The sequence below is a fragment of the Nuphar pumila genome, chromosome 3 (assembly GCF_984573655.1).
Source record: "Nuphar pumila chromosome 3, dmNupPumi1.hap1.1, whole genome shotgun sequence".
Taxonomy (NCBI): Eukaryota; Viridiplantae; Streptophyta; class Magnoliopsida; order Nymphaeales; family Nymphaeaceae; genus Nuphar; species Nuphar pumila.
This window is the reverse complement of record NC_143251.1, coordinates 101840700-101854026: the sequence shown is the minus strand read 5'-3', so window position 1 is coordinate 101854026 and position 13327 is coordinate 101840700. Positions and strand designations below refer to the sequence as shown.

Below are 13327 nucleotides of genomic sequence, written 5' to 3'. Positions count from 1 at the left end.
TTATGCCTTTCACTTATGGCTGCGGCTAACTCCGCCTGATGGCGCATTTGAGTGTCCATGGTTTGAGCCAGATGACCGAGAGTTTCCATCACGAAACCCCTTTGGTCCTGCCATTCGTTCGCCGTGCTCGAACTAGCTTGGGATCGACGATACATCTAATAATCATTTCAATACACATAGTTTTACTATCTTTGAATTGTAGTGTCCCTAAAATCATCACAAGTATATATCTAAACTTATATAGAAAATAATGCAATTATCAGGCCTAATAAAGTAAGAATGATAAAAATATACTCACAGAGCGATCTCAGGATGTGGCATGACCGTGATCCTTGATTTATTGTTCCCAGGCTCTGATACCATAACTGTAACGCCCCGAAATTTAACCCAAATTTTTAGGGAATTTTTTTTTTCAAGCGGAAACAACTAATAATTCTCGGGTTAAGCATTTCAGAACGATACAGGAAGGTAAAAGCAAACCACACCATTTATTTCCACTTTAATAATAATAAAATCCAACATCAGAGTTTTCACATTTAGTCTCAAAACAAAAATCTCAATCTAAAAGTAAGCAGAACCGCCAGGGAACAAATGGATCAAGTCTCGGTCAGCGCCTCATCCCGCATCGCTCATAGAACTACTCTTCTCCTGAAAATAATAGAAATTATAGGAATTAGACTACCACGTCTAAGTAGGAAAACTGTAATTATTCTTGCAAGTAGATCATGTGTCAGGTGTGTGATGTGGGTGTCGTATTTAAATTTCAGTCTAAACATAAACACATAAGGAATTCGAAGCAACAGCAATAACAGACATATGTCTAAATAGAAAGGTAGATTATGTAACAGTTATACTTAAGCACAAAGAAACATTTTATGCGACTACAACAATTAAGCAGGTAAGGTATTAAGCAATTAAAGCAGAACTTACACTAACATGAATAACATCAACATAACATCCTTAATATGAATTCAATTAACTAATCTATGCACAGTTTAGGATGTCGCTTCATCATAAGCACCGAGTATAAAGCATGATGAAAGAGTATGCAAATGTCTCTTTAATGACTCCAACACAGTGATACCTAACTGTTCTAATTAATGTTTATCTTTTCTTATCCCGCGGGTACACACGGGCCAAGGCAACCATCACAGAAGAGAATGTCCGGGGGTATATTATTCAGGGTTGTATTATTTAGCCGAACATTCTAACTGTGACTGAAATCCCAAGGGAGCGGCCAGTGACAGAGAGAAACTCCCAAAGGCCAAAACCAAAACAGGATGCATCCCTAACTTCTGCATAAGAATATAGAACTACCACCTAGGACACATTTGGTAGTCCGGGTCCCCCGACTCTGAGGACTCAACGAGTCGCTTTACGCTCGAAACTAAACACATGTCCCCAGAGTTTTGTACCACCTACCCTCTCCAAGGTAAGCCTGAAACTGCGTGGGTTACTCTTTTTATTTAAATTTATTTCCCGAAGTACAAGGCATTTCCCCAACTTCCTTCTACTACCACGGCAGTAGAATTCCCATCCTTAGTTTATTTACCAAGGTGAATAAACCATCCAAACCCTTTTTCCATATTGATTGCTTAAACCCACTCAAAGTGCTCCGGTGCCTTTAAACCAGTCAAGCACAGAATTTAGATTTAAGTTTCTTACCAGTGTTTTGATCATTATTCATAATGTTTTGGTACCTTAAACCGTCAAGCAACAAGGCCCCGGTACCTTTAAACCAGTCGGGCGCATAACCTTTAATATTAAGTTTTTCATCAGTTTTATTGCCATGGCATACAAGCTAATAGTCTAGTACCCGTACCGGGTATTCAACCCATATTGCCCATTAGAATGGGTTTCCCAAATGACACTAGTTATAGTTCATCCAATCCATTTTGTGTTATGTTCCAATATAATGAGTATAGTCCCTTTTAGATGATTGAGCATGGTACATATACACAACAACTAATGGAGTACTGCTGAAACAACTCACCCAGCCTATCTAGGCCTATCAATTTTGAATCAAACATGTGCAAGAATTTAGTCTTAACATTTTCCTCCAACAGGTACAAGGGTTTTTTTTGAATTGATTAGGTCACAGTCCAGCTACAGTAATTGGGCCTGTTGGTTATCACAATTCAGCTTTCAAATTTGCCATGAGCATAAAATTGGGGTAAAGCAAACAATGTATAGGTATCCATTACAAGTAGTTTTCTTCAAAATAATAAGCTGCTCAGTTAAGGCTACTCTTCATATGCTACAGCCTATTGAACAACAACATATTGCAATATCCTCCTAACATAAGTTAACCAAATTAATGTGCACAGGTCCTAGGCATGCCTCACCTCAACATTTCATATAATAAAGAAAAGAAAAAAACAATTCATGAGATCTTCAAAAATATGCACAGAACTGATTCGTGAGATTTCAAGTATTTTGCATTCAAATATCAGATCCTTATGAAGTCGAAACTACAACCCTTCAGTTGATAACAGAGTGCACGAAGAACCAAGCAGCACCTAATCCCCATACTAGAGTTAGTCCCGTATTTAATTGTGTAAGTTGTGTGTGACCTAGTTAAATACGGATCTATGTGTGTGAGAATCTGTATACTATATTCAGTTATAATAATTGTATTTATACCACAAGTTATTCACAAATTAGAAACCTTAATGGTGGTGCTAAACAATCCTTAATAGTAACCTGTGAAACCCTACCTTAATCTTTATGGATTGGAAGATAGAGTATGTTAGCATAAGGTGTAAGCAGAACCAGAATTATCTTAAAAGATAAGCAGAGTCTGATATATGAGATTAACATGTATCCAGGTCTGATAACAGTCATCAACAGATAACCAGATTTGCTCACAGACAGTGAAATCACAGGTAATCCGATTTTTTTAGTAATTGTCAAGTGATATGAAAACAGCGTTGGCAACAGGCTACCTATGATACTTTTAGTCACATAGGCAAACCGTATCAACCTATCAAATCCTAAACTGTTAACAGGCATACCAATCGTCCATATCCAGATTGGGTAACAGTCAACTAAACAAAACCAACAAACGAAACAAAAACGACGATTCAACACTATCAATTTAATATGGAATCACACCCACTAATTAATAGAATTTCATATATCCGACACACACTCAGGTTGTCATATTGTTCTGGTACCAACAGTGTACCCAACAATGCCCCAGTCGGCAGGAATCGAAGGTTGTCCCTTGAACAACCCAGAAAATTCATAGGTTATTAGGGATTCGAGAAGCCCATAACCGAACTCAGCAAAATTCCATCAACATTCAAAGCCCCTCGTTTTATTACACGAATACTCCATCACTTATTTGGATTTTCACCGTAGCCGAAATTGAAATTCCCTTTTTACAGAAATGTGAAACCAATAACCCCCTTTACGATAACAATTCTAAACAAACCCTATCGATTTGGGTTGTAGACAACCCACACTCCACCAACCCATGATTAACCTGAAAAGAAAACAATCACAGAAAACCTACCATTATCCGGCGAGGGTGTTGCGGCATCCACGAGTGGGGTCGGTCGGCCTGGACAGCACCACCACCGGCGAGGTCGGCTCTTCACTGCAAGGCCTCGAGCTGCAGCCCGAGATCGGAGGGTGATTCGAGGTTTAGAGAGGTAGAAGAGAGTGAGAGAGAGAATGGGACAGCGAGAGAGAGAAGGAAGGGTTCGAGGTCCTCCCTTTGTAGGTGGATGGCCCCCCGAAAAGGAAGGGAAGCATAGCCTCCCGGCGGCTGCGGCTTCCCCCTTCCCCATTTTAAAAAATGTTAGGGTTCAAAAGAACCCTAACCTGCGGCTTATCGGGGAAGAGGGTTTCCTCCCTCTTCATTTTTATCGGGCGGTCCTCTTTTCGGGCACCCCCCCCCCCTTTTGTATTTTTTTTTTCATCTTTACAGTGTGTGGGCCGGGTCCGAGTCCGACCCACGACCCGCACTCGGAGTCCAACCACATGTTGGATCCAGGTCTTATTTAAAGAAAAAATATGGGTTCATAATTGGATTCGAAACCCCTCCTATATATTTATTTTATTTATTTTCGTATTTACATATTTTAATATTTAAATAGGTTTATCTCGTATAATATGGGTTCTGGATCTTAAACTTGGATCTGTGCCCAGATTCGCCCATTTTATGCCTAAAATACTAAAACTTTAAATGTAAACATTGCGGTTATTACAGAACCCCCCTCCCTGCTCCTTGCTCCCCGTGTGGTCACGGGAGGGGTCAAACCCCCTCCCTATGCCCACTTTTAGCAAGGGAGGGGTCAAGCCCCTCCCTGCTCCCTGTATCAGCAGGGGAGGGGGTCGAGCCCCCTCCCTGTTCTCTTGTCGGCAGGGGAGGGGGTCGAGCCCCTCCCTGCACACTCGTCTTCTTCTTCTCCGTGTTCAGTCGATCGATAGGGGGCAGAGCCCTCTGTCGTCGCCCCTTGTCGGCAAGGGGACTCCCCCCTGCCTCTCTCTTTGGGTTGACCGACAGGGGGGTGGAGCCCCCTGTCGTCACCTCTTGTCGGCAGGGGGACTTCTCCCCTGTCTCCCTCTTTGGTTCGACCGACAGGGGAGCAAAGCCCCTTGTCGTTGTTTTTTCACGTCAGGCAGGGCGGGGCAAAGCCCCCTGCCTGTGTCTTTTCTTCGACGGGTGGGCACGGTGGGAGGACTGGGTCCCTTCCCATCGCCCTATGCTTGCTGGGTAGGGGAGGGCCGAGCCCTCCCTGTGTTCTGTTTCTGCTTGGCAAACAGGAGCTTGTCCTCTGTCTTTGTTTCTTTTTGCAGGACAAAACAGAGTCATTTTTGGGGATAGAATATTTATAAAAATTCTGGCCATTAATTTTTCAAGCCCTAAAAAAAATTACTCATGTGTCATAGTTGGACAGTCCAAGAATTGATGATCCATACAAAATCAAGCACATAGAACACATCCATGTGGTCAGATTAAAAGGATAAAATAAAGTATCAAAATTGCCAGTTTGCTTGGTTTCAGTTTGTTCCCATGCATTGCTCCTTAAACTTGTAGCTAGTTAATTATAATTTTTTGGTTAGGTGTATTTGAAGTTTGTCTTTGTCTAGCTTTTGGATAAACAGACCATTTATTACAGGGTTAACATCAAATTGCTTTGGAGCTTCGTTATATTTGAGGAACCACAAAATAATAATTGCTGTTTTCTGGCTCCTCTGATAGCATTGCATTTCTTTTGCAAAAACGAGAAACAACAAAAGAGCAAATAGGTTTTCATTTTGTTAACAGCAAAGAAAACGTGAAAGACAAAATATCCACTTGAGAAAGAAGAATAGAACTACTATACAATGTAATAGTTCATACTCCACTTCTTTTTCATCCAGTTTCACCTTCTAATTCCTTTTTGTCTATTACTGCAGGTATGGTGATGCACCATCTCACTCATAAGGGTTTTGAGTTCCATATTTCCAGTGTACTTGCTAGTATAGTTAATTATGGTTGCACTAGAGAGATTCATCATGAGCAACTCACAAACTGGACCATGGTCTTTGGACCATTAGAATAGAATGATATTCATGCACTGATTATTTAAATCAAATGAAAAACCATGCAGTTAATTATGAATAACTTGATTATTCTGGAAGTTGTAGCCCTGTTGCAGATGGAGTGAAAGTGATTATTTCCAATGCAAATCTTGTCAGAATAACTTCACCGTATGACTTGTGTATCACTCTGTATTTTGAACCCTATTCTAATCTCTTGGCTATCTGGTTATCTCTGAATGTTAGAACTTTGATGTAGTTGATTTCTTTGGCAACTTGTGCCTCCCTTTAGCTTTTTTCTTTTCTTATCTTTCCTTTTTTTTCCACTTTCTTATGAGTGTAATGAGTGTAGCCACTTTGCTGTTTGATTGGTGTCTTAAATTTGTTAAAGGTCATTCAGTAGCTTCTGTAATCATTCTTTAAATAGATTGACTAATTTGGAATTTCCTTTAATTTCCTCATGCAGGTAGTTGCATCTATGTGTTCAGTGGTTCCCCTTCTTAGCAATGCACTTATGAAAGCTACTCACTGTGGTAGGGGTTGTGAATGTTTCACTCGTATCTGGAATTACTATTGATCTTGCAGATTTCTTCTATATGTAAGGAACAGCCATTTTAGGACCTGCTTGTAGATGTGCAATTGCAATTTTTTTTCCTGCTTAGGTATTTTATTATGCATGTATAAGCTTTTGTGGAGATGGTTTTGATGCAAAAATTGTGCGGATATGAATTCAATTAAAGGCTAATAGATATGGTTCTTTTGTATTGGATTCTTGTTTTCTTTGGGGCCATTTAGAATCAATATTTGGAGTAGGGATTCTGATAGCTTACTCTGAAGAGACTTGGATTTTACAAATCCTTTGTTCACAAAACATTTTGAATTTTCTCTAGTTTGCGAGATTTATCAGATCTGGATTATGGTGTCTTGAGAGGCATTTCTTGTTCAGATTTATGTGTGTGGTGGAACTATTAATATGTACGTGTGTATATATATGTATATATATACATATTTATGTATAGGTATTTATACATTTGAATATGTATAGATACATGTATGTACCTAGGTATATATATATATTACATATTTAAGAGTAGTATTTTTATAAATAGGTAAAACCTTTTTTTTGTATATTTTTTATTTTTATTTTTCTGTATTTTTTTATGTCTTTTGCTGGTTGACTAGCTGTTAGAGCTAGTCAATATAGCCGTTAGACTAGCCTAATGGCTAGTTATTGGTCCTCTTGTATATATTGAATGTGATCTCCCCATTCTCTTTCAATGCATTCTTTGTGCATTTTTCAGCTTAATAAAATATTTATTTTTTAAAGTGCTTTTGTGTAACGCCCCAAAATTTCAAACTTGTAAATCTTTGAAAATACGTAGAAGATAAAAAGGTTTTTCAGAGTTTTTATTTTTAAAGGATCAACGGAAACAATTTATTTTGAAAAAACAAAACAAGTTGACAACTTTGGGCACGTTAGCACAAAACCTTGCTCAAAACCACTATCAAAGGCATTTTTATAAGACAAACTGTGAGATCAAAATATATTCATTAGCAACTATCATTTGTACAAAAGTTTGGGGATTCCCCTCTGAGACAAAACTCCAAAACTCTAACAAGAAACCAGAACTCGGAAACTACAAGCAGGAGAGTGAGGCCTCGAGTTATCTCGCATCACATCATCGCCGTCAAGTAGGCTGCCTAATTGTCACCTGCCTATAAAATGGGTCAGTCGACAAAAACGGGTTGGCACACAAGACAATAAAGAACTGAAATAATCATATGATAAGCAGTTTAAGACAATTTACAATTATGAAAGCAAAACAATTAGCTATGCAGGAAATGAGCTATATTAGCACAATTACTCATAAGATGAGAGATGAGATGGAGATGTAGTGCTACAAATAGAGGAGAGGCGAGGGTTAGGGTTTGCAAGAGTGAAAGAAAGTGTCGACTTGGCTAATCCCTCCACTAGCTTGCCCACTTGCTTGCCTACTTAACCCACTTGCAAGCCCATTTGCTTGCCACTTGGCCCACTTCCTCCACTTCCTTTTTCCCACTACCTTGGGCGCCCCCTCCCTCTTGGATCCTTTCCAAGTGGATCAAGGTCCATGACCCAATGGGTCGACCCAACCTAGGGTCCCCACTAGGTCCAACTCCTATGTGGATTTAATTAAGTCCACAAAATTAATTTTAATATAATTACAAAAAGAAAAATCCAATGTTATTTAAAACCTAATTAAAATCAAGTGCCACGTTTATAATTAATTGCCAATACCCATAATTAAAATAAATTGCTTATTTAAATATGATTAAAATTAAGTACTAATTCAAATAAAATTAGTAATTAATTGTACTCAAAATTTAAATGCAATTTAAAATTGTAAACCATATTTGGGGCAAAGTTCTACTTTTATTTATTCAATAATCATGAAAAATTCATAGAAATTTCTCTGATATTACAAGAATAACAAGAATGTGACTTCAAAAAGGAAGAAACAAGAATATCATATCTGAATCACGAATCAGATTTTCAAATCTGTAAAACTGAACATGCAAGGCAAGAAAGAATAACCAATATGATGTCAAATTGGAAAGAAATGGAGAAAGCAATCTTGACGTCAATCAGGAAACAACAATATGAAAAATATATGCTCAATCAAATGACAGCAGCACAAAGAAGATTGGAAACAAAAAATAACAAGTCAATAGAAGAGACAAGAAAGAGGGAGAAACCATGTAACAGGGATTCGGCTAGCAGGGTGCCGCACCCACGTCGACGCGGGTGTGGTCAACCCAACCCTGGGTGTGTTGACCGCACCCAGGGTCATTTTGGTCCATTTTTTGGATTTTTTTTTAAAATTTTTTTCCCTATGAAATGGGCTGCGGAATTTAAAAAAAAATTCTTGGGGGGGGGGGGGGGGGGGGCGCTGCCGGACCCCCTTCTCTCTCTCTTTCTCTCTCTCTCTCTCTCTCTCTCTCTCTATATATATATATATATATATATATATATATATATATATATATTTACATTTTTACCCCTGCCGCACCCCCGCACCCAAGGTTTTTGAAAGTGCCGCACCCGCACCCATGTGACATAAGGGAGAAAGAAGAAGAGGGGAAAAGTTGGAGAAGCAAGGTATAAAACCCAAGATCTCTTAGAACATACCTCAACAGATTGAATTGATCTCGGACTCTGATACCATAATAAATATGATATCTCTAGATGTTCAGAACTATTTCAAAAAGTAGGAAGAGAAAAGAAGAAGCGGGGTTGCTGCTAAACTGATTTCCAATAGGAAAATTGTGTGAGGTGATGTTCTATTTATAAAACACAATATACAGTGCTTTAACAGGAAAGTAACATAAACAGAAAAGTAACACATAACATCTGATTGCCTTCTCTCCACATCAGATCTGGATATTGGATCCTGGATCCAATATCCATATCCAACTAATGTTATCTCTTAATAATTGGAAGTCAAAATTTTAAGTGCATGTGAGGTTCATCAATGCTTTTATGCCTTGCAGATAAGAATTGTGGTGTTAGGTCAATTCCCTTTTCCAGCCAATTATCGTTTTGCGTTATAGGCTTTGGGCCTTTGGCTGTACTAGACATTTACCTCTTAAATCTAGTGATTGTTAACTTTTGGCTTTTGTTTTAATTGATGACTACAGATTTTCTTTTTACATCTTCATATTTGAATTTGATTTCTTATACTAAAAGAAAAATTTAAAACAATATTTGCATGCATAACACAGGCAACCAATGTATGTGCAGAAAAAATGATTGCCTTCAAGCTTTTGCTAATGGTGGCCTTCCCATGGCAGAATTGAAGTATTGCCCAGACTCTCAAATGTTGCTTCATGGTGTGTTATTTGTTAAACATAATTAACATAGAAGGATAAATATGTTGAAACACTTTGAATGAACAAGAGAATAACCAGCTACATATTGAATCGAATTTACATAATCTTTTGATATTTATAAACAAAAGGTACATGTTTATGACATCTTTGCATTGATTAGAAGGGGCATTCCATGAAGCTGCTATTTGCAATGCTGGTAACAAGAATTATGTGGCATTGCAGATTCTTTCAACTTGGTGGCCAACAATGGAGCCGCTGCGGGGCAGGTTATATTTCATGTGGGTTCTCCATCAAAACCATTTTTTGTGTGGATAACTCTAGCAAAGGTGCTATATAACAAGAATGATCACAACCATCTCTTGGGTTGTGCTCAGTGTAAGGTGGCTATGACTAGTGAACACATACATCAAGCTGCTTTTATGTTCATATAAGTGGCTAATGCCCTGGTTATATAGCTCTTTGTTAATATGTTTCTGTCGGCTAAAATTCTATCTTTTATTATTGCCTTATTTTACAGATAACACAACTGCATATCTTAATAAAACTAATGATCAGGTGTTGCACCTTGCAGACACACCTTCATGTAATTCCTCGCAAAACTCATGATCATTTATGGAAATCTCAGGTAAATCATGTATGTGCTTATATGGCATCTCTTTTGGATTCTATGGACTGACTTATGTTACTGACCTCTACAGGGTTTCAGGAGGCGGTGTCTAAAATTGAATGAGGGTACTGCTCTTCTTGCAGATGATATTCGTAGGCTGCTCTCACAATCATTTGAAACATGTGATTGTAATGTTGAAGAATCTAAGCCAAGTAAAAGTTCCAGGCCCCTGTGTTCCTTGTGCATACAGTAAGTACACAACATTACATTATGTTCACTGTGTTAAGGATGATATGAGTTTGCATGTGCACGTAATCAGGTGTATTTTAGTCTTTTTCTCAGTCCTTATTGTTGATTAATATTGATGTACAAGGGGATTGTTATAATTTAAGACAGAAGGTATAATAAAAAAGGGGATGCCCCTAATGGAAGAGCGCACCACCCAAGCAATTTCTCCATCCCTATTCTATTCCTCTCTCTTCTCATTTATCTTTGGTTGCGAGACATGTTTCTAATGTAGGCTTTTACATGGTAACAAAGTGGGGCAAGGGTTAGCGTCCATTGAATCTTGACTGTTGATCAGTTAATTCTTTTCTTGTTCTTGATTGGTCTTTCTATTTTCTTCCCCAAATCTCTCTTTTTCTTAAAACTTGTATTTTCCCTTTTCTTGTCCTACTTCAATCTTTTTTTTCTCCTTTTCTATTTCACATCTGATTCAGATATAATCAGAAAATCTGTCTTGTGTCTTAAGAAAAAAGTTGAAACAAGGAGGAAACGTTGCAAGCGTTGGGTTGTTGATAGTGTGAGAAAACAAGTTTCTCTGAAGATGTTGACCAAATCATCAAGGTGGACATTCAAAAGAGTTCCACCAAAGCACCAAAAGAATACACAAAAGCCACACAATGGGCTCACACACCAAATCCACCAAAGGCGGTCAACACAAGAATTAAAAGTAATATTTTATTGATAATGAACCAATGCAAGAAGCATTACAAATTGTGGGGTTTTGCCCAGAGTTGTCAGTTGGGGAAGCGGGAGCGGAAAACGATTCAGGAAGCAGAAGCGGGAAGAGATGCACTTTCAAAATTTTAGGAAGCGGGAAGCGCGGGACGAGTTAGAAGCGAACTAGGAATCATCTCGAAAGCGACCTAGGAAGTGAATCGGAAGCGAGGGGGAAGCAAAAAAAGAAAGAAAAATAAAAATTAAAACACAAAAAAAATGAGAAAAGAAGGAAAAGTGAGGGGGAGGCGTGCTTCTAAAAAAATTGGCACTTTCCAACACGTTTCGGAAGTTCCACGTTTCGTGCTTCCGAAACGCGGTTGGGGAAGCACACTTCTCCATGCCCTATGGCGCTTCCGGTATCCCTGGTTTTGCCTCATATTTATACACAAAGGAGACCCAAGAGAGAGTCATTGGGGTTCAACGACTCTATATAGATCCGTTGGACCTCCAATGACTCTTAATATTGACTAATCAACAAGTGTTGATTAGTCCTATCTCAAAACAAAAAAATCCTAACTAGACTAACCCTAGTTACTAACTTAGTTACTAATGCTCTACCTCAAACTTACGGTTGAATAACCAAAAGTTTGTCCAAAAGAAAGTGAAATCTAGGAGTAGCGAGTGGTTTGGTGAAGAAATCCACTAATTGATATTCTGAAGTAACATAGGGAAGATTGATAGTGCCATGTAGATATTCCTCTCGTATATAGTGAAAGTCCATCTTAATGTGTTTGATTCGTTCGTGGAAGGTCCGATTGTTGACAATATAAATGAAACTTTTGTTGTCACAACACATTTGTGATGCTCTTGTAATCTAAATGCCCATGTCAGTCAACAATCTCCTTAGCTAGACCACCTTCATAGTGGTAGTAGCCATGACTCGGTATTCTGCTTCAGTTGAGGAGAGAGAGACCTTTTGTTTCTTCTTACATCGCCACTAGATCAATGAGTTACCTAAAAAAACACAAAAACCAGTGGTTGAGTGTCGGTTATTGGGATCACCTCCCCAATCAGCATTAATATAAGCAGTTAAATCTAAAAATAAAGAAGCAAATAAGAAAAGGCCTCGATAAATAAAAGTTTTGATATTTGTAATAATGTGTAAAATTGCCCCATATGAACATATATGAGAGTATGCTGAAATTGGCTAGCTGTGTGAACTGCATGCGCTATGTCAAGTCTCGTAATTAAAAGATAAGATAGTGCCCTGATGAGCCGTCTGTATGGTGTCAGGTTCTCAAGCGGTTCTCCATCATCAATTCTCATTTTGATATTAATAATGTAACACCCCAAAAATTCCGGACTTGTAACTTTTTAGAAAAAGTTTTAAAGCCTTGTATTCATTCATTTGCCTGAGGGGTCGTTGTTAACAACATGTTCATCAGAATTTTTGTATCAATCTATCATCTCCCTTAATCGAAACAAGAGGTGAATTGGCGCATTAGGGGTTACTTAACTAACGCCCCATCCTATATGCTCTAGTCTTTCAGACTCACTCGAGCATCTTGCCTATGAAGGCGAATCATCATTATTTTATGTGATTTCAATAAGGTGCTCAATGCACGTTTCGAGGTTACCTGTAACGCCCCAAAATTTCGACTTGTGATTTCGAAAACCTTATCGAAAAACCTTTCAAAGATTTAAAGTTTAATATTTAAAACAACAGCGAAAGACATTTAGAAACGAACACAAGTCAACAATCCTGGGTACGTTAGCTGAAAAACCATCATTCACATGTACAACATCTTAAAGGAATTTAAGAAATAAGGCAATCGATTAAAATCTGCAGTTTATTACAAAATGAGCCTTTTATTCCAAAGTTCAATAAATCTAAGAAAAACTCCAAAAAGTCCCAGAGCCAAGCCGCCAACAGAAAGAAAATGAATCTTGATCCACGTTGCACCACGCCATCGGCCGCCAGTGAAATCCTACTCCTCACCTGCCCATGAAATGGGTCAGTTTCATAACAAACTAGTAGGTACACGAACAGATAAGTAGAATGAAAATAAAACAGGACATTCATGAGATAAGCAATTATGATATTTAAGCAATTAAAGCAGTTGTAGTCTATTCTAGCAAATGTAATAAGTGCAAAGAGAAGCAGTGTAAGTCTCAGTCATCTATATCTATTCCTGAATATATTCTTTAAGTTCTGATATTAACTGGCCTGCGGGTACGCACAGACGCGAAACGTAGAAACAGCCGAGACCGATCCGGGGGTTTATTATGTCAGGTGTTTTCATTAACCCGGATGGCTGACTGAGTCCGCTCCTAAGGGGACGGTCAGTGACCAAGAGAGTAAATCCCCAAAGGCAT

At 38.4% G+C, this 13327-nt stretch overlaps 1 protein-coding gene across 1 annotated transcript in view; it reads left to right on the top strand.

Annotated features, from left to right (window-relative positions):
- Positions 1–13327, top strand: part of HINT3 (histidine triad nucleotide-binding 3) — a 129834-nt gene that overhangs the window by 101964 nt on the left and 14543 nt on the right. The window contains exons 4-7 of the mRNA XM_089999633.1: positions 5999–6065; positions 9625–9680; positions 9974–10027; positions 10101–10258. Coding sequence (XP_089855759.1) covers positions 5999–6065; positions 9625–9680; positions 9974–10027; positions 10101–10258 — 335 coding nt within the window. The remainder of the gene's footprint in view (positions 1–5998; positions 6066–9624; positions 9681–9973; positions 10028–10100; positions 10259–13327) is intronic.